Genomic DNA, 24650 nt, shown 5'->3' on the forward strand with positions numbered 1-24650 from the left:
TTGACTGACTGTAGCCTAATGCTTTTCCAGTGACCAACGGCATTTCACCTCTTTCCAATCGCTTTATTATTTCCACCTTGTTTTCAATCACAATCGTGATTATTTTCGTCAGCAGAAACACCACAGATTCAGAGCTATGCCAGGTCCTAATGCCCATCATTTTGAACATGTTAAATAAAGTCCGGGATTCCGCTGGATCCTAAAGACTGTCGCACTGATTCAGGTTAAATAAGGGACTTGAGCATGTGCGAATTTTGGTATCCGCGGGGGGGGGGGGGGGGGGGGTTCTCGGAACCAATCCCCCGCGGATGAGGGCTGACTGTATCAATTTTCACATGTTCTCTCCTATCTTTCACCTTTTAGCTGGAGAACAGACTACAGGAAACCATTCTCTCCCATATTATGAGTGTTTTATGTACCAGATACAGTGGCATGCAAGTTTGGGCACCCCTGGTCAAAATTTCTGTTACTCTGAATAGCTAAGCGAGTAAAAGATGACCTGATTTCCAAAAGGCATAAAGTTAAAGATGACACATTTCTTTAATATTTTAAGCAAATTACTTTTTTATTTCCATCTTTTACAGTTTCAAAGTAACAAAAAAGGAAAAGGGCCCGAAGCAAAGGTTTGGGCACCCTGCATGGTCAGTACTTAGTAACACCCCCTTTGGCAAGTATCACAGCTTGTAAATGCATTTTGTAGCCAGCTAAAAGTCCTTCAATTCAAGTTGGGGGATTTTCACCCTTTCTTCTTTGCAAGAGGCTTCTAGTTCTGTGAGATTCTTGGGCCGTCTTGAATGTACTGCTCTTTTGAGGTCTATCCACAGATTTTTGATAACGTTTAGGTCAGGGGACTATGAGGGCAATGGCAAAACCTTCAGCTTGTCCCTCTTGAGGTAGTCCATTGTGGATTTTGAGGTGTGTTTAAGATCATTATCCTGTTGTAGAAGCCATCCTCTTTTTATCTTCTGCGTTTTTACAAACGGTATGATGTTTGCTTCCAGAATTTGCTGGTGTTTAATTGAATTCATTCTTCCCTCTACCAGTGAAATGTTCCCTGTGTCACTGGCTGCAACACAAGCCCAAAGCATGACCAATCCACCCCTATGCTTAACAGTTGGAGAGGTGTTCTTTTCATGAAATTCTGCACCCCTTTTTCTCCAAACATACCTTTGCTCATTGTGGCCAAAAAGTTCCATTTTAACTTCATCAGTCCTCAGGACTTGTTTCCAAAACGCATCAGGCTTGTTTAGACGTTCCTTTGTGGACTTCTGATGCTGAATTTTGCGGTGAGGACACAGGAAAAGTTTTGTTCTGATGACTCTTCCATGAAGATCATCTTTGTGCAGGTGTCACTGCACAGTAGAACAGTGTACCACCACTCCAGAGTCTGCTAAATCTTCCTGAAGGTCTTTTGCAGTCAAATGGGGGTTTTGATTTGCCTTTCTAGCAAAGCAAACTATGAGCAGTTCTCTCGGAAATTTTTCTTGGTCTTCCAGACCTCAACTTGACCACCATCATTCCTATTAACTGCCGTTTCTTAATGACATTACGAACTGAGGAAACGGCTACCTGAAAACGCTTTGCTATCTTCTTATAGCCTTCTCCTGCTTTGTGGGCATAATTTATTTTAATTTTCAGAGTGCTAGACAGCTGCTTAGAGGAGCCCATGGCTGCTTATTGTTGGGACAAGGTTTGAGGAGTCGGGTATTTATAAAGCTTTGAAATTTGCATCACCTGACCTTTCCTAACGATGACTGTGAACAAGCCTAATTAAGGTCTGAGACCTTGGTAAAAATTATGTGAGAGCTCAAATCTCTTGGGGTGCCCAAACTTTTGCATGGTGCTTTTTTCCTTTTTTTCCACTCTAAAATTGTACAAAACAAAAATAATACACTAATGTTGCTTAAAATGTTGAAAAGAATGTTTCATCTTTTATTTTATGCCTTTTGGAGATCAGTTCATCTTCTACACAACTACTTACAGTAACAGAAATTTTGACCAGGGGTGTCCAAACTTTTGCATGCCACTGTATATTTGTGGGAATATATAGTGCTTCCTTTTTAATGTGATTTCATATTGCTTATCTGTGAGAGTTTAACTGGAGAAGGTTGTAATAAAAACGTACATGTAATAAAAAATGCATAACGTACATGTCAAGAGCTGTTTAAATTTACTTTTTTGAAAATAGAAATAACTTCCTTTAGTTGCAGGAATATTATCACAAGAAAAGCTCATGTGAATTATGTATCAGACTATAAATCTTCACAAGGGATGTAATCAGCCTGTTATAATTGAAACACTGATGAGACAGTACAGATAGCTGCATTGTTCAGAAATTCCTATTTTTGCAACTGGTCTGTCTTTGATTCATGCTATTTCAAACTGGAAACATTTTTAATAAAGTACATTGCTTTAGGAATGTTTTTGATGTAGAAATTTCTGTTGACTTTGCTGTTTTGCTGGTTGGGAGGGGAGGAGGTAATTGAATTTGAACTCATTTCAAATTGGATTCAGTGTGCAAGCATCCATATATGTTAAGTCTCTTGATCTCTTTATTTCTCTCTGTCTCCTCTAACTTAATCTTTTCCTCATCTTTTGGACCATCAGAATTAAATGAGAAATAAACATAATATTTAACACTGTTCCAGATGTTGATTGAAGGATGTCCATTTAGATTGATTGAAGGACGTCCATTTAGAACAGAGATGCAGAGAAATTATTTCAGACAGAGGGTGGTAAATCTGTGGAATTTGTTGCCACGAGCAGCTGTGGAGGTCAAGTCATTGGGTGCATTTAAGGCAGAGATAGATAGGTTCTTGATTAGGTAGGACATCAGAGTATGAGGAGAAGGCAGTGGAGTTAGGATGACTGAAGGAATTGGATCAGCCCACGAATGAATGGTAGAGCAGACTTGATGGGCCGAATGGCTTGCTTCTGCTCCTATATCTTGTGGTCTTTTGTTGTACACGCATTTGATTGATAATTCTCCCTCTGTCTCCCCAGGCAGATTGTATGCAGTAGGAGGTTATGATGGAGCATCACGCCAGTGTCTTAGTACTGTTGAAGCATATAATCCAGTCAGCAATGAATGGACGTACGTTTCAGATATGAGTACACGTCGCAGTGGTGCAGGTTTGCATGTTTCTTTTTGAAATGATTATTACTTGCCAAGCTTTGTACCTTCCTGCTTGAATTTTGAGACTGAACTGACTTGATCTTGCAAAGTACTAGACTGAAAACTTATTTTTAAACAAAATTGATCTTGTATAATATATTTGTTAGGAATTATTAAAGCCTAGTTTTCTAACTATTCCTTGTTAATTCAAGGAACAGTTATAGAAATTGTGCTTGAAAATAATATGTTGCATGTTTTTAAAAATTTAATCCTTTCCATGCCTTTAGTCTTATTGTTTTGAGTCTCTTCCCCAAGATGACTGTCAAACATCTAGTTTACAGTTCTGTGATACTTCGTGATTTTAGTTTTGGTTCTTTCTCTGGTTTCATTGATTGTTCTCTCTACACTCTTCTCTCACATCTGTGTGTTTGTCAGATTCATTGCCAACTTTCCAAGTCTCTTATCTTTCCCAGAAACTTCCTGCCTATGGCTCAATATGAAAGCAGCTCTTTTCAAAGTTACAAATGACATTCAGTATGATGGTGATTACGAAAAACAATCCATTTTTGTTTGTTCTGCCTCAACAGCTCTTTATCATCCAGGTGCATGCACAAACCATTTTCAAACTTAATTATCCAGCTAGAGCCAGAGAATTTTAGCAATAACATTCCTTTCTGTTTCTGGGATTTGCAATAAGCCCCAAAAGCATTTCCAAGATTGCAGTATCTGATATGTTGATCCACTTTGTCTACTCGTCAGTAAAGCCAAGAAGTTTAAGCCTAAGCAGTTAAGTCTGTTAGTCTTCTTGTGTTCCCCCACCTATCCTTATCTGTCCTGCCCACTGGACTTCCTTGTTGTAGTTCACACATATACTATATGCTATAATTCTAATTCCCTACCTATTGCTTCACTAGATTAAACCCACCTGAGCAGCACAAGGAAATTTCCTGGAAGGATATTGGTCCCCTTACAGTATAGATGCAACTTGTATAGAGTAGTCTTGCCCTGAGAGTGGTCCCAGTGACTCAAATACCTGAGGCCCTTCCTCCTGCACTAACTACTTAACCACACATTCAGCTGTCTTGTATTTTTAGTGTGAACAAACTAAAATTTGTTTGTGCAGTTCAGTTAACAGTATGAAACTAAGTTATCCACAGCAGGAGTATCCCAGGTCAACTAGCCTCAGTTGAAGTCATGGCAGGTGCTGGAGTTAGCCTCTGATTGGTGAGCTGGGGAGTAGAAAAACTACTCCTAGACCTCCGGTTAGCAATGCTGCAAAGAAAATGTCACTGAAATTAGCTTATAGTAATTTATCAAGCTCTCTTCAGAAGTGATCACTTGGGTGGTAACTAAGGAGCTACTGATAGAGTATGGGGAGGTAAACTGGAGCAAGAAGAATACAGCCAAGGCTCAAAATAATGACGTTGTTTGTACCTATTGAAATGAGGGGAAACATTGTTTCTTAACTTTCTACAAAGAAATCTATAGATAAGTTAATATTTTACTGATTGCTTTGACCATAGTTTTTTTGCAGGGGAAGAAGAGTGACTAGTTTAATGACTTTTTTTATTGCAGGGGTTGGTGTGCTAAATGGTCAGTTATATGCAACAGGAGGTCATGATGGACCTTTGGTGAGGAAAAGTGTAGAAGTGTATGATCCATCCACAAACACTTGGAGGCAAGTGGCAGACATGAATATGTGTCGGAGGAATGCAGGTAGGTATCTATATATATATATATTATCTTCACCCTAAAGGAGAAATGTGCTTTAATCTAATTTGAAGTTTTTTTTTCTCTATCTTACAGGTGTATGTGCTGTAAATGGATTTTTGTATGTCATTGGAGGGGACGATGGTTCTTGTAATTTAGCATCTGTGGAATTTTATAACTCTGTTACAGACAAATGGACACTACTACCAACCAATATGAGCACTGGAAGAAGTTATGCAGGTAACGTAATGGCAGATGTGTAGCTGGGACCATTCTGGTTAGAGGAGTATATCACCATCATGTACAAAACTATTTTGCATCACTTCAGTGTTAGAGTTGCTGTTAATTAATAAGTGGACATCAAAGTATATGATCTTGAATAAGAAGAATGTTTCAGGTATCTGAGATCTAAGGAGGCTATATGCCATTTGAAATGATATATGCTAGCTTTGTGTGAGCCTCAAATAGCAAAATTCTGCCATATACAAGGCCAAGGGTCTTGTATAGGATAGAGAAGCCTTGAAATGTATAATGGCATGTCTGTTCTCGGCACTGATCGTGATCCCCTGTCTGGGTGAAGTCCCAAGATCTGAGGGGAAGATGCCTCAATTAATTGGGATTCACTCCTCAAGCATAGCGAGACACACAGAGACAGACGAACTCTGATCTCTGTTCTTATGCCACTAACTCAGCATGGTTGCTTTCATTCAAACAACCCATGTGTTCGTTGACAGACATTCTGATGCCACTGGTGCTGGAGGCCATAAAAAATAGAGCTGCTATCAGCAAATATTTAACAAACCTCCAGTGTTTGACTTGTATAGACACTTTACATGCTGCGAGCTTACGAAAGAGTTTAAGTGTCACTTGCAATTGTTTAAACTTTACTCTGATGTTTTATAAAATTTAATACATCACCGCACATACCATCCCTTTGAATGTCTGAACAGGTCAAAGACACATACAACTCTTCTTTTTAAAATGAAGAATACATATTAAAATCCTTTGGATGATTGAAAAGTAATATCATATTTATTAAAATATGTATAATTATATAGATCCAATTATTAACTTCAATGTTCACATTAAAATATATGTACTCATCCTTAAGGGGCGTTAACAACATCTTGTTGACAAAACATGATGAGTAAGGTTTACGAACACCACATTGTGATCAGGGATGCAAGAGTCAGATTCCAATTGATACATTGTGGTGCTCAGAAAACATTTTGGGTAGTGGATTGCAAGAGAGAAGTGTATATTTGAAAGTCTGTTTGGGCTGAAGGAAGTAGGGGAAGAAAAGCAATGATGGAGGTGGTTCTGCCTGATGAATAGACCATATGGAGTAGCTGGAAGCCAGCACTGGGTAAACCATTATGAAGTCTGAATTATCTGCAAAGACAATTTATGCTTTGGATTCCAAGCTATTTTTTATTTTGTATTTTCCAAATAATTTACAAATAAGCATGTGCAACCTTCTATTTTTTCGACGGTGACAGTTTTATTTTAAATTATTTTCATTTGGTATTCACATTTCCAAGTTTCCAGACTGTGCTAAAATGATTAAGAAATATTGTTCAGGTTACTTATTGATACCAATTTTTTTCAGAACTGGTCTTTACCTTGAATTGTTTCTTTTCCTTCTAGGTGTTGCTGTAATTGATAAGCCTCTATGACTTTACCCTTGAGCAACAGTTGGATTGAACTTAGTGAAAACTGCTAGCATTCTGCCCTAGTATTTTTTTAACTATTTATAATACTTGGATACATAGTGTATAGCGCCAGTCACCCTGTCAAAAAGATATCAGCTCTGCCATATGCATAAAAAAAAAATCAAGGTCTAATTGAAGTGTGTTTTAAGCTAAGGGAACATGTTACTTCCACTATTATCATCTCAAATGAAACAAAAAAAGTGTAAGTTAACTGGCCTGATTTATCAGATAGCTTTTGCTGGATGATCTTTGGGTGATGTCCAGTGTTGATGAGTGTCAGTCTTGAACAAAGCTCTATTGACCAGACAATGTGAAGCTTCTACTGTTACATGCCAGTTGCTGGAGATCAAGCTGCTGCCTTTTAAAACACTATTTTTTGGATCTGAAATAAACAGTCCTGCAAACACTGCTAAAATAGCAGCTATTTATAAAAGGGAGAAAAAAAATCCAACATTCTGTTCATGAGTGAAGAGAAAGATACTTATAATAGTGGTTAGTTTATGTTGAGAGAGAGCTCCTACTGATAATAAGCAATCACACTCTTAGATTTAGAATTGGGTTCCCCTATTATAATAAATGAGTAAATGCAGGATGTGAAATTTCTGATGAAAGTAATCCTAATGTTAGGTGGAAATCTTTTTTTACACCCATCAAACTCTTGCATGAGTGTGGTTGTAAAGTAAGTGTTTGGAAACTGGAATCACTTTTGCACAGATGCCATGCCTCATAGTACAGAGTCCAAACCAAAGCTAACTTGAATTTCAGCACCCCCTAATTGTTAAGGGTAATGATATTCAGTAATTAACAATTTAGAAATACTTTGGAGTTTTGGAACATCCTCTCTTCCTCGGTAGTGTAGAGAGTCTAAAGCAAATGGGCTGAATCATCTTCAGTTGATCTGGGGGGATGTGGGTGGATTATTGTTACAGAGGGACAATAATAAATGTAAAAGGAAACAGTTTTAAAGCTATCCTGTGGTAGGATTATTAAAAGTAAACATATCTTTAACCTCATTTCCATTGCATTTCCAAGTTTGTAGATACTAATGGCTATTTTTTAGTAGATAGTGCCACCTAGGGAAAATTTTGCAGAATACTATTTTTAAAAGAGAAGATTAATTATAATATTTTATTATGAAATATATTCAACTTCCCTCTGGCACCAAGTTATTGTTTTTTAATATATCTGTTAATAGTTAGTGCAGAATTGAAAGGGTCTGAGTCTGCACTTGCATTCCTGCTCTTAATAATTTTGTTGCCTGAGCAATACTTTTTATTAAAACTGTATATATGGTGAATAGATACTATTAAGCAGATATGGCCCCAACAGTTCTGGAAAAACAAATCTTTGTATAATGAATCATTGATTTTTACCATGATTTCTTTTTTGTTGCTTCATTAATACTTTCCATGTTTTGTATTTGTCATGTAAACCCGTTCCTTTATTTGTATTTTGTTTCCCTATTGGTTTGTTCCATGTTTAATGAATTATCCCCACCACGTTACTGTTTGCTTCTGGACTTCAACAACTTTAATGGACATCAAAAAATTATAAAATTTGATGTTAATTCTAGAGCAATATGCAGGTGTTTTGAGGCTTTTGAGGAGATTTGAGGATCGTCAGTTATTTTCTTGTCAGTGCTTCTCACTTCCACTCTATTGCAGAATTTTCTCATAATTATTTTCTTCATTTATAGTTTGTTTTTCATATCCAGTATACATAGGTTGATAGCACATAACACCTTGTTAATTGTTGCTGATAGTCTGCCTATATATGTGGATTCTCACCGCCTGAGGAGGTAACCAGGGATAAGTACAACAGAAGTAAAGAATTTATAACACCTCTAAGTGGCTGACTGTGCCAGTTCAGAGGCTATGGTTCAGTAGTCACAAATAGGACGGTAGATTTCCTTAACTGAATGGTCTAAGTGGACCTGGTAGTTTTTTTTCATCAATCTAGTAATTTGTTGATTACCCTTATTAAGGCTAGCTTTGTTTTAAAATGTGAATTCTAAACAGTTACTTGACTACGTTTAAATTCCACAGAAGACCCAAACACAAACAAGAGAAAATCTGCAGATGCTGGAAATCCAAGCAACACACATAAAATGCTGGAGGAACTTAGCAGGCTAGGCAGCATCTATGGAAAAGAATAAACAGTCGACGTTTCGGGCTGGGACCCGTATTCAGGATCCTGATGAAGGCTCTCGGCCCGAAATGTCGACTGTTTACTCTTTTCCATAGATGCGGCCTGGCCTGCCGAGTTCCACCAGCACTTTGTGTGTGTTCCACAGAAGACCTGCTGTGATTTGAATTCATGTCAGTGGATTGTTGGTCCCATGCTCTGGATTACTACTAGTAAATTAACTATTTCTAAAATGATATGTAATCAGTCAAGGGATTATGGGAGCTACCATGAGGGTCTCTGAATCAAATTACATCAAAAAACTTTCAAAAACATCTGCTTCAAATGTTTAAATTTCTAGAGATGCAGCAGCCATTACAATAGATTATAGTATTTCTAAGAGAATTTCAAATTACTTTTTTATTTATGTAATTGTAAGTTGATGTGAACATGTTTGCCATCCAAATGATAAATAGCAAAAATGTTCCATTCTGATCAAAGATTTTGGTGCCAATGTAATCTAGCCATTTATAAAAACCCATTAACAGCTGCATTTCTAATGTTAGACACTTAAGCAATTTATTAAATGTAGATATGTACTTCTTCATTGTAACCAGTGTTACAGAACAACTCACTGTCCACAATAGTGTCATAAAGCATAATTAAGATGTAATTGTGTAACTGTCTTCATTAGTATTACATAGATTACCAAATCAGATCAAAAGGTCATACTTTAGTGACAAAGTATGGCGTCAGGGATTTAATGTACTATTGCACTCAGCTGTCATTTGAAACAATGTTTGAAATCTTGTTAAGTTTTATGTATTGATTTATTTGAAATGTTCCTGTCATATCATTGAACATAAGACTGTGAAGCACTCCTAACTTTTTTTTTCAAATTGTCAATAAAATGATAGAAATAATTAAACTTCTCATGCATTTATTTGTTAGATTTATTTTCTTTAGTATAGTGATCATTTGGAGCCAGTGTTCTTTATACAGTATCATATATAATTTTAATGTCTATATTTTCAGCAGGGGTTTGAGTTTAAATTATTAAATGTGCAAGATTTGTCTCGGGAAGAAAAAAATGACAAATATTCTAAGCTAAAAAATATTTTTTCAAATTGAAAGCCAGCAAATCAGACCCTGAAGAGAATGGTTCATGTTTCTGTTATAGATTAATATACAAATAATTATGATCTCATTTGATCTCAATGTTTAAATTTGTTCAACACAAGGGAATTCTGAAGACGCTGATAATATTGAGCACCACATACAAAATGCTGGAGAAGCTCAGCAAATCAGGCAGCATCTGTGGAGGGGAATGAATAGCCGACATCAGCATTTTGGGCTGAGCCTAAAATGTTCACTGTCTAGTCCTCTCTGTAGATGGCTGCTGCCTGACTTGATAAGTTCTCCCAGCATTGTGTGTGTGTGTGTTGCTTTAGATTGTTTAGAATTGTGTTTAATTTAATCTCAAATTGTCAAAAGTGTACTTGTATGAATTGTTTTTGAAAACATTTTACAAATAAGGAACATTATCTAAGTTGTGATTACAATTTCCAATACAATTTGTATTGAAAAATTAGACTTAATTTTCTAAGTTCACAGTATGAAGGAAATTATGGAGCTGGCAATATTTATTAGCGATAAAGCACAGTTATAGTGTTTCTGTACCATGAGGTACATATTCAGTTTCTGATACAGAAGACTGTTGATCAACCCTAATACAATTTAATTTTGTGGTTCATTTTTAATGGAAAGATTAGTTACAACTCTCGAATCTAATAGCTAATTTGCATAATGCCTTAACTTTGCAGCTATATCTCTGCATTAGGAGAAAACAGGGCAGTGACAGAGGGAAGATTCTTAAAAGAGACAATGAGAAAATGGTGAAGCAGCAGGGATGTGATATAATTAGTACCAAATGAATGAGTATTGTGCTAAGAGCGAGAAACACTGCTGGAGTAGTGAAGAGTTTGGTAAAATTGTACTGATATTTTCAGTAATTTATTAGGTGAAACGCCAGGACAGTCCTTCGATTCCAGTACCTTAAGCTATTAGTAGCTATTGAGCTTGATGATTTAGGTCAAAGACTTGGTCATTTCATACTGTCTTGATAACGTACCATTGACACCAACATGCTATTTCCTTCCATGTCTTCACACCCGACCCCTTGCTGACTTCATCAGTAACCAAGGAGACAGCACGTCTGTGAGAATTAAATTAATATTAAAATATCTGAAACGTTAAGAATAACCTAAATGGGCCAGGGAATGTCAGGAAATGTAGTCTACAATGAAGAATTTGTCAGCACATGGCATAAAATATATTTAAAAAAATAATCCTGATGGTTAGGTCTACTATCTATTGGTAAAAAGTAAGGTGAGTGAAATTTACGTGTTAGCGAGTCCGCCTTCCTTCGCCCCTTCCCACCCCTGCATTACCGGCCTGTTGTCATGACGTATTCTCCCCATATTGGATTGCCCGCGCAGCGCAACATCAGTCCACTGGCTCGTCCAATCGGCGCTCGCCGATCTGCATGAGCCGAGCTACCTTGACTATATACGCCCGCCTTTTCTTCGATGTCATTGGTAACGGCAATCGGATAGCCATGTCATTCGGTGCAGTTCCCTGGCTCCTATTGGTTAACGTACTATGTTGTAAAGTGAGTGGCAGGATGTCCCCGCCCCCTTTCCAGGTTGCACCAATGCTACGGAATGAGCATCTATGAGAACAGTGTGGAAAATGGAAGGGAACAGTAGTGTTATCACCTCTGCCATTCTGGCCATAGATTACATAGATTCGTTGCTTCCACAAAACCCCTTACAAGAACCTTTTAAAAATGCATGGAATTGTATGTTGGACAATTTTACAAAATTTCAAATTGCTACTTGGGGATCTCTGCTTGTTCACGAAGGCGTTTATTTCTTATTCTGTTTACCGGGTTTTATTTTCCAGTTTATTCCAGCAATGCAGAAGTATAAAATACAGAAGGTAAGAGGTAGGATGTTATTCAGGGATCCGGTTTTGGCATTGTTTATAGTGGGAGTTGAGGCAATTAGCACTGATGTTATTCAACTAAAGTTATTGCGCGGATCGCGTTAGAACGTAAAACATTTCACGTATTTGAAGTATCTATTTGCTGGGTTACAATTATTCAAATGGTGTTATTTTATTGAAGCAAGTTATAACATTGACAGTGATCATCATTTATGTTAATATAGGAAAAATGTGTAACCTCCATGTAAAGTTCGCCAGATCACGATAGTTCGTAAAATATAATTACAGTATTATAGACATGATAAGGAGCATTGATTGGTGGTCCAAGATTTTACGGGGTGATAGGATTCTTTAACCCCCCCCCCCACTCAAATTTTAAGGGACTAAAATATTTGAACATCAATGACATACAGTATTTTATGTCTATTGAAATAGTGTTCAGCGTTAAATAGTGAATTATTTCTTTAAAAATCCACTTTCATGCGAAGGAAATCATTATAAATTTGGTCACAGCAGTATTTTTTTGTGTTAAGGCGTAAAATATTAAGCGAATGAATTTTCTTTTGCAGCAATTTTTTAAAGTTGTACCTTCAATTTGTAAAGATGCGTAAATTATCGCGTGGTTCTTCACCATAACGTTAAACCAACGTTTACATTTGGAAATTATAAATTAACATCAACAGAACAATTTGTGTAAAAGACGTCATTCAGTGTGTGACTTATTGTTCATTACAACATGGTGCTGTGCAGTAATTTTGTTCAGCTGCAGGACTAGGAATGCATGCACTCCCAGACTGGGATTGGGGAGTTCTGGCTCAAGATTATACGTGATTTTACAAGTGTTGTTCCCGTGTTCTTGCCGCCCTTGGCCTTCTGACGTAGCAGGTTTGGGAAGTCTGAATGTGCTACAGAAGTGTATTTTGTAAATGATACAAAGCGGTGCCAAACATTTGATAGTAGTAGATGGTGTGATTTTACCAGGCGATGGGTTTGTACAGATAGAGACCGTTTTGCCCTGGTTAGTGTTGGCTGCTTTAGTTGCAGGGGCTACATTCATCCAGGTAAGATAAGTTGCTCCATAGTTTTCCCTGACCAGTGCCATATAGAGAAGTTTTGTGGAGTCTTTGACTTGGTTGGCACATGACTGTTTGTAAAGTATGTTGCAGAAGTCTTTTTCTAATCAATAATTTGCAACAGAATGTTGGAGAATTACAGCATATACCTGGGCAATTTTTCTACATTGTGGGATGTAAGTGTAGTGTAATTGCTTTGTTTTAAAGAAATGCAGCAAGTACAGGTGACCGATAATTGGGGTATTGTGAGATTCACTGTCTATGCATGTAAGAGTTCAAATAGCCTGGCTGAATCCACTGCATTGATAAAATACACTGGTAAGTGCTTCATCCTTTTGCACCCATGCTGCCAAGTTCTGCCACTGAGAATGGGATGCAGTGGATGACCATGATGCCTTCTGTGCCTTGTACCCTTTGCTCTCCGCGGAGCGTTGCAGCACCACACTCCTGTCCAACTATGGATCTCATCCACTCAATCCACCAGAGCTGACCTTGCATGTTGGGAAAGGCATGTCCCCATCTCACAGGGGTAGGAGGCACCTGGTTTAAACCACCTGTCGACGCGGTGTGCCAACAGCCACAGTTGAGAGCTGAGCGTCCGGTGGGGACCAAAGGTAAGTGAGCTGCCTCAGAATGGACACAATAAGCTTTCTCACCAGAGGTGCTATACCACCCTGGACACTTAATACATCCCCTCTTAAGCAATAAAGGGGTATAATTGCTGTCTTTGCCAACAGCAACCACATTCAGAAAAGTTTTGAAAGATAGGGAGATTATTTTGAGTCTTGTTTAGACTTCATTGCAAAACCTCAAATAGTTCCATAATGTATTATTGCAAAGGTTTCGGCGAAGAGCTACAAAGATGACATCACAAATGCACATGAAATATATCAATAATGGATGCACTGGCCAATGGTACGAAGCTATTGGTGAATTACTGAAGATTTTTAAAACTAGGAAGAGTTTTGAAAAGTAGATGTGGTGAGAATATTTCCACTTGTGAGGAAGAGCATATAAATTAATAAGGAATCCATAAGAAATTTGTTTGCCCTAAAGAATGGTGCAAAAGTGAGATTCACTACCACAGAATGATTGAACAAATAGTGCAGATACATACATCTAAGGGAATGCTGCACAAGCTTGTGGAAATTGTGGGTATGTGTAGTGAAATGACAGATGAGAAAAAGAATGAGTTGAGCAGAGCATAAATGCTAGCATAGGGCAGTAGGACCAAATGGTCTCATTTGCACCATTCACGTTATGTAATTCAGCTTCCATTTACTGTTGGTGACTGTAACTTTCCAAATCAGCCCCCTTATTGTCACTTCATTTTTGTAAATATTCTTGGGGAATGCAGTGGAACAAGTGGGAAAAGTCAGGATCCAGATTTCCAAAGATTTTGGGAGTTTGAGCAAGTCAGGTTTGGGAACTCAGTTCATAAATGATGCCAAAACGACACTGATGAGAATTTAGGTAATAGAGGCCTAGTCACTGGTGCTAATCAAAGGCAGGGAAAGCATTGGGAAGAAGATAATGTTGAATACTGATGTTTTTGATCAGAGGTTCTTCTGAAGTCAAGAATGAGGGGAAAGAAGTGAAGCAAGGGTGTCAGTGGTGCAGAGAGAAACAGACCAAAGACTGAGAGAGTGATCCACCATGATCTTTTCTCCTTATACCAGATAGCTAATTCCATTGAACTTCCTTAGACACCAATTAACCAATGAGTCAGCCCCTATTCAAGTAATGCAATACACACCACTGAAACTAAGAAGTTATAAAAGCAACTGAAAGCACTACAAAACTCACTGAACAATTGCATGTATATAGGTAATTATACAAACGAGCATGAGGAAGTTAAACTACAAAGAAAATAACAATTATACACTTCAATCCAAGTATAAGGATAGGCAGGCACAATAATGAGGTCTAGTCAAATAGTAAGCCCTCTTGATCACACTGTGTGAGGGTTTAAGTGTTGCAAACAAGTAGGATGATTCTATGGTGAAAATGAATTCTGAACTGAAGATTTGTGTATTTGCTTTTGCAAATTGTGCAACATTGAAAAATCTGTTAATCTTTTGGAATGTAGGACAAGCCAGAAAGTCTTGAGAAACAGTGGAGATGCTTCAAGACATTATTGTTTAACCACTTCTTCATCCAGTTGCCGATGATCTGCGGTACCTATTATTTCACTGAATTCTTCAAAATTCCATATAGTTGGGAGAATATGCCACGCTGGTAAGATGTCTGAGAATCATGTCACTGGCCATAAAAGCTTTGTTTACATTATTTGTCATCACAAGGATTGCATTTTTCACACTTTTCCTGAACTCTGATACTGGACCTGGTGCCAATTCCAGCTCATACCTATCTAATTCATAGCAGGTCAAGCTGCAGTAATCCTGAATTTTGATATTTTTAATATCAGATATAACCATCACAGACATAACCACCACCGGAATTTATTGCTCCAAATCATCAGTTCCAAAATTTGCATTCTACTTTGGCAAATCCATTTTATCCTCCACATGAGCTCCAAGTTTAGCATACACTTTCTACACTTTTGTAGGTTGGTTGTTTGTCCATCCTGTTGGGTGCGACCTTTCATTGATTCTATTGTGTTTATTGGATTTATTGAGTGTGCCCACAGGAAAATGAATTTCAGAGTTATTGCTACCGTTGCGAAGGCTGCCCATAGAGTCTTCTGCCCTTCATGCATCTAGGCAAACATCCTTCCTTCCTTCCCCAGGGATGGTGATTTTGGAGCTTTTGTAGTTCTGGATTTTTATGGGATGCGGTTGATAGCCCTGTGCTCAGCTGGGCTTGGCAGAGTGAGGAAATGTATGAGTACAGATCAGTCTCAGTAGCATTTGTAATGAAAATAAAACCTGCTGTTTTTTGAGGGGGCATTTTTTTTAATATAGAGAGACAAGAGAATGTCTCTCTATATGCTGGAATGCTGAATTTAGAGCAACAATTTGCTGGAGGGACTTGGTGAGTTGACCAGCGTCTGGGGGAGGTTGGGAATTTTGCTGACGTTTTGGGTCCAAACCTTGCATCAGGGCTGAGATTGGAGGGGAAGATGGCCAATATAAAGAGAGGGAGTGGTGGGATAGGGCCAGTAAGTGGTTGGTGGACTGGGGAGTGGTGAACAGCTGTGAAGCAACATGAGGGAGGAGGGTAGTTGTGGGAATATAAAGGCTACCAATGCTGGAAACAAGGAAGGTAATAATGGGAACCACTGCGGGAAAGGCAGTCGGAATCAGATAGAGAAGGAAAAAGAAAATAGATAGTGGGGTAGTTATGGGAACGGGGATAAAACTAGGAGGACTAGAGTTGAAGTGGTAAGAGAGAGAGAGGGGTGGTGGGGAAAATCATGAGGAAAGGTTTACCTGAAATTTGAAAATTCAATGATCATATCATTGGGTTGGAGAATATCCAGGCAGAATATGGATTGTTCCTCTAGTTGCTTTGACTTCACCCTGGCCATGGAAAGAGCTGAAGAAAGGCAGGTCTGTGTCAGGATATGAAGGGGACTTGAAACGGCATGAACTGGGAGCTTGGAATGGCGTTTTTATATTTCATGGATTTAACAGACAATAATGAGCTGATTTATATTGATGGTGGGAGTTGTATTTCCTGACACTAAATACAATAAAATCAGTAATTTTGTGATGAGTTTCTTGGCTTTTGATTTAAATTGTTGTCAAATCATGAATGCCATAGAGAAATACAGCACAGAAACAGGCCTTTTGGCCGAAATGGATTATTCACCAAGATTTCCATCTAAGCTACTCACATTTAGACTATAAGATACATGAGCATATGGCCCATCGAGTCTGTTCTGCCATTCAAGCATGGCTGACCTCTTTTTCTCCCTTCCTCAGCCCCGTTCCACAGCCTTCTCCCTGTAACCTTTGATGCCATGTCCAATCAAGAGCCTATCAAGCTCTGCCTTAAATACACCCATTGACCTGGCCTCCACAGCGGCCTGTGGTAATAAATTGCACAAATACACCACACTCTGGCTAAAGAAATGCTTCTGCTTCTGTTTTAAATGGATGCCTCTCCTGAGACTTGGTCGTCTTGTCCTAGACTCGCCCACCATGAGAAACATCCTTTCCACATCTACCATGTTTAGCCCTTTCAACATTCAGGTTTGAATGAGATCCCTACTCATCCTTCTAAATTCCAGTGAGCACAGACCCAGAGCTACCAGATGTTCCTCATATGATGATCCTTTCATTCCTGGAATCATTCTTGTGAACCTCCATTGAATCCTCTACAATCCCAGCACATCTTTTCTTAGATGAGTAGCTCAGAACTGTTCACAATACTCACCAGTTCCTTAGAAAGCCTCAGCATCACATCCCTGCTCTTGTATTCTAAACCTCCTGAAATGAATGCTAATAATGCTTTGCCTTCCTCACCACCAACTCCACCTGCAAGTTAACCTTTAGGGTGTTTGCACAAGGACTCCCAAGTCCTTTTGCATCTCAGATTTTTGGATTTTCTACCCATTTAGAAAATTGTCTGCACGTTTATTTCTACCACCAAAGTGCATGACGAAGCATTTTCCAACATTGTATTTCATTTGCCTATTCTCTTAATCTGTCTTATGTCCTCCTGCATCCTACCTGTTTCCTCAACACTAAGGCCCCTCCACCAATCTTCATATCAGCTGCAAATTTGGTAAAGGTGCCATCTACTCCATCTGAGTCAATGATACACAGCATAAAAGGAAGCAGTCCTAACACTAACCCTGCAGAACACTGCTAGTCACTGGCAGCCAACCAGAAAATTATACTTTTATTCCAACTTGCTGCCTCCTACCCATCAACCAATGCTCTAACCATGCCAGTAACTTTCCTGTAATACCATGGGTTCTTAACTTGGTAAGCAGCCTCTTGTGTGGTACCTTGTCAAAAGCCTTCTGAAAGTCCAAATACAGAACATTCACTGAATTCCCTTTATCTGTCCTGCTTGTAGTCTCCTCAAAGAATTCCAACAGGTTTGTCAGGCAAGATTTTCCCTGAAGGAAACCATGCTGACTTTGTCCTATCACGTCCTGTGTCACCAAGTACTCCTTAACAATTGACTGCAACATCTTCCCAATCACTGAAGTCAGGCTAACTGGTCTATTAATTTCCTTTCTGCTGCCTTCTTCCTTTCTTAAAGAGTGACATTTTCAATTTTCCAGTTCTCTGGTACCATGCCAGAGTCCGATGATTTTTGAAAGATCATTGCTAATGCTTCCAGAATCTCTACTGCCACCTCTTTCAAAACCATAGGGTGCAGTTAATCTGGTCTGGGTGATTTATGCACCTTTAGGCCTTTCAGCTTTTTGAGCACCTTCTCCCTTGTAATAGTAACTGCACTCACTTCTCTCACACTTTTCAATATGTGGTACACTGCTAGTGTTTTTCACAGTGAAGACTGATGCAAAATACTCATTTAGTTCATCCGTCATCTCCTCGTCCTCTGTTATTATTTCTCTGGCCTCATTTTCTAGAGGCCGTATATTCACTCTCAGCTCTGTTTTATTTTTTCCATACTTGAACAAGCTTTTCCTACCATTTCGATATTGTTTGCAAATTTGCTTTCATATTTCATCTTTTCCCTCCTAATGGCTCTTCTTATAACCATATAACAATTACAGCACGGAAACAGGCCATTTTGGCCTTTCTAGTCCATGCCGAACGCTTACTCTCAACTAGTCCCACTGGCCCGCACTCAGCCCATAACCCTCCATTCCTTTCCTGTCCATATACCTATCTAATTTTTTTTTAAATGACAAAAATCGAACCTGCCTCTACCACTCCTACTGGAAGCTCGTTGCACATAGCTACCACTCTCTAAGTAAAGAAGTTACCCCTCGTGTTACCTCTAAACTTTTGCCCCTTAACTCTCAACTCATGTCCTCTTGTTTGAATCTCCCCTACTCTCATTGGGAAAAGCCTATCCATGTCAACTCTATCTATCCCTCTCATAATTTTAAATACCTCTATCAAGTCCCCCCTCAACCTTCTACACTCCGAAGAATAAAGACCTAACTTGTTCAACCTTTCCCTGTAAATTAGGTGCTGAAACCCAGGTAACATTCTAGTAAATCTTCTCTGTACTCTCTCTATTTTGTTGACATCTTTCCTATAATTCGGTGACCAGAACTGTACACAATACTCCAAATTCGGCCCCACCAATGCCTTGTACAATTTTAACATTACATCCCAACTCCTATACTCAATGCTCTGATTTATAAAGGCCAACATACCAAAAGCTTTCTTCACCACCCTATTCACATGAGATTCCGCCTTCCGGGAACTATGCACCATTATTCCTAGATCACTTTGTTCTTGTTGCTCTCTTATCGGTTTTTAAAAGCTTCCCAATCCTCTTGTCTTACTACTAACTTGTGTGTTTTGTATACCCTCTCTTTTGCTTTTACATTAGCCACAGTTGTTCAATTTTGTCATTAGGGTATTTCTTTGTTTTTGGAATACATCTTTCCTGCACCTTCCTCATTTTTCCCAGGCACTCTCACCATTGCTGCTCTGCTGTCTTCCCTGCCAGCAGCTCTTTCCAATTTATCTTGGCCAATTTCTCTCTCATTCCTCTCTAATTTCCCTTACTCCACTGAAATACTGCTACGTCAGACTTTACTTTCGCCCTATCAAATTTCAAGATGAATTTGGCCCATAGCTCACTAAATCTTTCAAAATATTGTTAAGGTACCTGCTTCAAACACTTCCTCCAGCAACTCCATATACTGACCACCCTTGTGGTGGAAAAGTTCATGTTCCTATTAAATTTCTCCCTGTTCACCCTAAACCAGGGGTTCCCAACCTTTTTTTATGCTATGGACTAATACTATTAAGCAAGGTGTCCATGGAGCCCAGGTTGGGAACCTCTATGTCATGATTTTGACTTCCCAACCATGGGGAAAAAGACTGCAATTATCTATCACAAGCAAGCAAAAAATCTGCAGTTGCTGGAAATCCAGGTTACACAGATAAAACGCTGGAGGAGTTCTGCAGGCCAGGCAGCATCTATGGCAAAAAAATACAGTCGATATTTCGGACTGAAACGTTGACTGTACTTTTCTCTGTAGATGCTGCTTGGCCTGCTGAGTTCCTCCAGCATTTTGTGTGTGGTGCAATCATCTATGCCCCCCCATGATTTTATGCATCTCTAGAAGATCCTCCTCATTCTCTTATGCTCCACTGAATAAAGTCTCAACTTGTTCAACCTCTGTGTACCAGAAAAGTTCTTTGTTGATTAAATACGAAACCATTCACATGCAAGAATAAAAACATATAATGACTATAAATTATGTAACACTGTAACTTTTTCTTGAAGGCAGATGATTGCAATGCAGTGTCTGGGTTGTGCTGTTGTTGAGGATACGTGGCACTACTTTCTACACAGACTGTTACATCATAAGAGAATCTACAAATATATTCACAAAGTTCATCATGAATTTACGGTGAGGCAATCTTTTTCAGATTTTGCGCGATGATGGTGTGGACCCACAGTACTCAATTTTCCTTTCCATTCTATATTATTTAAATTAATCTGTCCCCACCCACATACATTAGTGTGCAGATTCCTTCCCTACAACTAATGAGCATATTAATTTAATCTTCTCTTACTCTGCTTGGAATGTTTATGCATGTACTGATTTCAGGCCTCAAGCTTTAGACCACTAAGCAAATTAAAGTAGTATAAAATAGAAAGTTATAAATTTTGTACATTTCTTGCTGAAGTCGGGCTTTTGAATGCTAAGTATTTGAATTTGTGACCTGACCAACGAAAGTGTCAAATGTAAAATTAGTTTATTCAATAATTGTTATTTCTACCACCTTTTAGAATTGAATTCTGCAGCAGATTTTAATATTATAGTAACATTTCTCATAACATTTCCACTAGACCTTTTTTGGTTTTACTGAGTTCATATTCAATAAATGTTTCCTTGTGCCCTATCTATCTAAAATAAAACTTTCCATTTCCTTTTGTCCAGGCTCCATTTGGTATGCAAGCTGAATATGCCCACCCAGCAGAGACAGTTATCCTTGGCATGGGCTTTTTTATTGGCATCATGATCTTCTGCAATCATGTCATCCTCCTGTGGGCTTGGGTGACCTTTCGCCTCCTAGAAACAATAGACGTACACAGGTAAAGTTACTGTTCAAAGAAAACCTTAAACCACTTCTACAGTCTTCGCGAGTGAAAGAGAAAATAAAGTAAGTTTTCTTACTTTAAGTTAGTAATGTACATGAGACAAAACAAGACCATGCTGGATTGCTTTACTTAACAGATTGGTGTAGAAAGCTGTGGTCATAACAGTTCTTTCTCGATCTGAATTATTTAGATACCTCCTTGTTAAACAATCATGAAAAAGGTTTAAAGATCTCATTGAGATGGTATGAAGTCTGTGATTACAGATGGTGTTTTTGTTCAAATCTCATTCTGGAATCCAATGTTTGTACCATTAAATTCATAAAACATAGAATAGTACAGCACATTACAGGCCCTTCATGTATCTTAACAGACGCACAAACCTCAGAAACGTAAGAGACACAGTCTAAGTGCAAACGCACTGGTTATATATATTGATTTTGTGGAGTTTTCTAATTTAAAAATTCAGAAAAGCAAAGCAATTTCCACTAGTTCACTTTTGGAACATGGGAAGAAAGATTGTAACAGGAGCCATTACATTCTATAGCAGCTGAGGGAATTGTTTATGATGTCCACATTATTTTCCGTAATTAATTTTGTGTGTTATCACAACAAATAATGAAATAAACATTAATTCAAGATCCATTGGGAAGTAGATTTCTGGAAAGAAGTTCAACAAATAGAGCAATTAATTTAGAGTTTCTTTGGTACATGCACACCTTGTGCAAGTTGTAGCACTGGAACGACGTCGGATAACAAGGTTAATACTATGCTCCTCTAGTGTGAACATTGAGGCTGCTTAAATCAAATCTGTGCTTTTTGACTTTGTAACTTTACCTACATTGTGGTTACTTACAGTATGAGCTGCATCACCAGAAATATGCAGGTGCCTTTGTTCAGCTTCTCTATTCCAAGGAATAAGGAAAGGTTGAGATTGATAATGGGGAATATTATTGGAAGAGTTTGGGAAAGGTAGGAGAGGAAGTTGTCCATCAGCCAAGGCATGGGACAGTCAACAACTCATGAGTAGTTGTGTCTGCATACTGGTACAGTGGCTCTTACAGTGGAAAGCTGTGGACTCTGGTGGAGTAGTGTCATAACAGTATTTCATGACAGCTACCAGGTGAGACAGGCTCCACCTGATATGTTGACAGTGATTATTTGTCAGTTTAACACTGGAATTGGGTCAATTTATCTGTATAATGAGTGAAATGAAATAATCATTCCCATATCATTTCATGGTTTCTGGAAAATTCACTCAAAGCTTTCAGAAGCCAGCCATGTGTTCCTGCAAGGATTTTCATGTCAGGGGCCTTGGGGGTAATAAACACCTTTGTTGTGTACTACTCCAGGAGGTTGGGGGTGGGATGCTTGGATCTTGCTTATCTGGGTCTTTCATTACCAGTACAGTAATGGGCTGGGATGCCTGAAGATAACTACTCATCTTCATCCTTAGGGGGTTTTGAGGGCAGGAACCAACACCATAGTTCCTTTTATCCCATTCTTTCCTTTCCATCCAACTACTACTCTCCCTCCTCTGTTGCGAGCTCTTCACTGCTTTGTAACCCCTGCAACTAATGTCAACTGCAAATTGTCTGATCCTTACGTTTTTCCTCCTCTTCTCTAGTTGTACCTGTCCATTGCTCCCGCTCCTATCCTAACACTAGAACCTAGTCTGCCTGCCTCATGATGCACCCTAATCCCACCCACCTACAATTTGTAGTCATATATTCCATAATGGGTGCACAAAAAGAGGTTTGGATTTGTTAATTGTTTTGTATTCTCTATTCTCAGTGGTTATGACGTTCCCTGGAATCCTCTGCACCTTATTCCATTTTACGGTGGTTCCCGCTTCCACGACTTTCATCATATGAATTTTATTGGAAACTACTCTTCAACTTTCACCTGGTGGGACAAGCTGTTTGGAACAGATTTACAGTTTCATGTTTTTAATGACAAAGTGAAGAACGAGAACAAAGTAATTAAGAAGGACTAGCAGAAAATGTTGTGAACCAAGTGCATAATGTTTCAAAATATATTGTTATTGTGAGGAAATCCAAAAATTAAAACAAGAGTTGAATAATTTCACAAAATGATATTCATAATAAAGTTATATGACTATGATTCTGCATTGGATTAAGTAAATTTAAGACCTGCAGCAGTTCAATTGACAGATGAGTAATGTTAACTTTACCCTCTAACAAGATGCCAAGGTTTCTCATGATCAGTACTGAATTTCATACACAGATTACACAAAGTGCTTCGAATTGAATATAAAAAGTAATCTTGCAGTTCTTTCTCTTTGTAAAAGAAAATCATTTGTGGGATACTAATTACTGAAACATCATTTTCAGATTTCTGGCTTGTAGAAAAGATAATTGCAAGAGTATGGTGTGTCCTAAGTGTACAGATACTAATTAGAGTGGTGTTGTGTTGGAATAATAGTTTGAAGTAATGGAAATGTTATTCCAAGTATTTTGAATTCAAGATTTCATATGACACTGTTTATGAAATGTGGGATAATGCATAGTAAGATACTTTGAATTGATATTGGTCACTTTTGGCTTGATACATAAAATTGCAGATTTATAAATATGTTGAGGCAATAGTTATAACTGCACACCAGATATGCCATTTGATTCATGATCCCAGGTTCCAGACAGCAGCAACATCGTTCTTTAATTGAGAAGTGATACATTTTGGTAGAAGGTTGTAGAGAGACAATATGGACTTAATAGCCCAGTTCGAAAGAAAGTGCCAAAAAAAGCATGCAGGTTCTTGAGCTTCATAAAGAGCAATTGAATATGAATGCTTACAGTGCTCTAATTTAGCTATGTAAGAGTAAGATTGTGAGAAATTTGAATAAGATAGACAGAGAAAAGGTCAGAAGGATCTTAGCTAATGTCAGAAGAACTAAGGGTCATCACGCGTTAAAGGTTTTGAGCAAAGGTATAGAGAAATTGTGAACTAGATTTCTCCCCTGTAGAACTGGCTGCCTTGGATAGTGGTGGTGGAAGCACAGACAGTGTCCTGTTTCAAATGGTGGTTGGGACAGGCAAGGGAAATAGACTGGGTGGATTACAAGGGAAATCAGCGAATAGATTTAATTTTGTTGCACAAGCTGGTGTGAACATAATGAGCTAATATCTTCTGTGTCATTAATATGCTGTTGCTCTAATGTTACTTCACAATATATATGGAATCCTGTTTATGAAGTATTTTTAAACAAGTTTATCTGGTATACTAATCACTGTTTGATTACTGTGTGTACATTACCTTTATAAAAATATTGCAGTACATATTCAAATTACATTCACATCAAATGCATTCATTTTCAGATTGTAATTTTCAAGCTATTGGAAGATAATTAAGGATGTGATTTCTCAAGCAGTATTGAGGTTATGGTGGGATGTTATATAGCACTGATGTTTACCCCCCTCTGCATTTACAAGAGGCTGGTAACTGAATTACCAGTCAGTTGTGCTAGGGATTTGTATCAATTACAAATAAAGCATAATTCTTTATTCTGTGATCTAGTCAAGTCAAAGTAAATTTATTATCCAAGTATGTATATATTTCTTATGCTACCCTGAGATGAATTTTCTTGCAAGCATTTACAAGAAGAGATGAAGAAGTAGATTTATTTATTTAGCGATACAGCGTGCAACAGATCTTTCCAACCTTTTGAGTCACACCGCCCCAGTAACCCGACAAACCAGATTAACCCTGACCTAA

General features: G+C 38.2%; 2 protein-coding genes across 7 annotated transcripts in view; both read left to right on the top strand.

The window, feature by feature from the left end:
- Nucleotides 1-9589, top strand: part of LOC132405508 (kelch-like protein 3) — a 99125-nt gene extending 89536 nt beyond the window's left edge. For 3 of the 5 annotated variants that reach the window (XM_059990375.1, XM_059990378.1, XM_059990374.1), the window contains 4 exons: nt 3004-3132; nt 4691-4831; nt 4922-5065; nt 8583-9589. In XM_059990375.1, the coding sequence (XP_059846358.1) occupies nt 3004-3132; nt 4691-4831; nt 4922-5065; nt 8583-8692 (524 nt within the window). In that variant the 3' untranslated portion in view covers nt 8693-9589. Of the gene's footprint in view, nt 1-3003; nt 3133-4690; nt 4832-4921; nt 5066-6472; nt 7970-8582 lie in introns of those variants that run through there. The other 2 variants (XM_059990377.1, XM_059990376.1) reach the window with 1 other exon arrangement.
- Nucleotides 9590-11309: 1720 nt separating this feature from the next.
- Nucleotides 11310-24447, top strand: LOC132405511 (methylsterol monooxygenase 1-like). Of its 2 annotated transcripts, none has more exons than XM_059990382.1 (5): nt 11310-11661; nt 14830-14978; nt 20097-20223; nt 20758-20912; nt 22710-24447. In XM_059990382.1, the coding sequence occupies exons 1-5, from the start codon at nt 11395-11397 to the stop codon at nt 22909-22911; spliced, it is 900 nt and encodes a 299-aa protein (XP_059846365.1). In that variant the 5' UTR covers nt 11310-11394; the 3' UTR covers nt 22912-24447. The 2 variants fall into 2 exon arrangements, with proteins under 2 accessions (XP_059846365.1, XP_059846366.1); XM_059990383.1 differs by lacking the exon at nt 11310-11661 and adding an exon at nt 11673-13354.
- The last annotated feature ends 203 nt before the right edge of the window (nt 24448-24650 follow it).

Source organism: Hypanus sabinus, chromosome 15 (assembly GCF_030144855.1).
Source record: "Hypanus sabinus isolate sHypSab1 chromosome 15, sHypSab1.hap1, whole genome shotgun sequence".
Classification (NCBI taxonomy): Eukaryota; Metazoa; Chordata; class Chondrichthyes; order Myliobatiformes; family Dasyatidae; genus Hypanus; species Hypanus sabinus.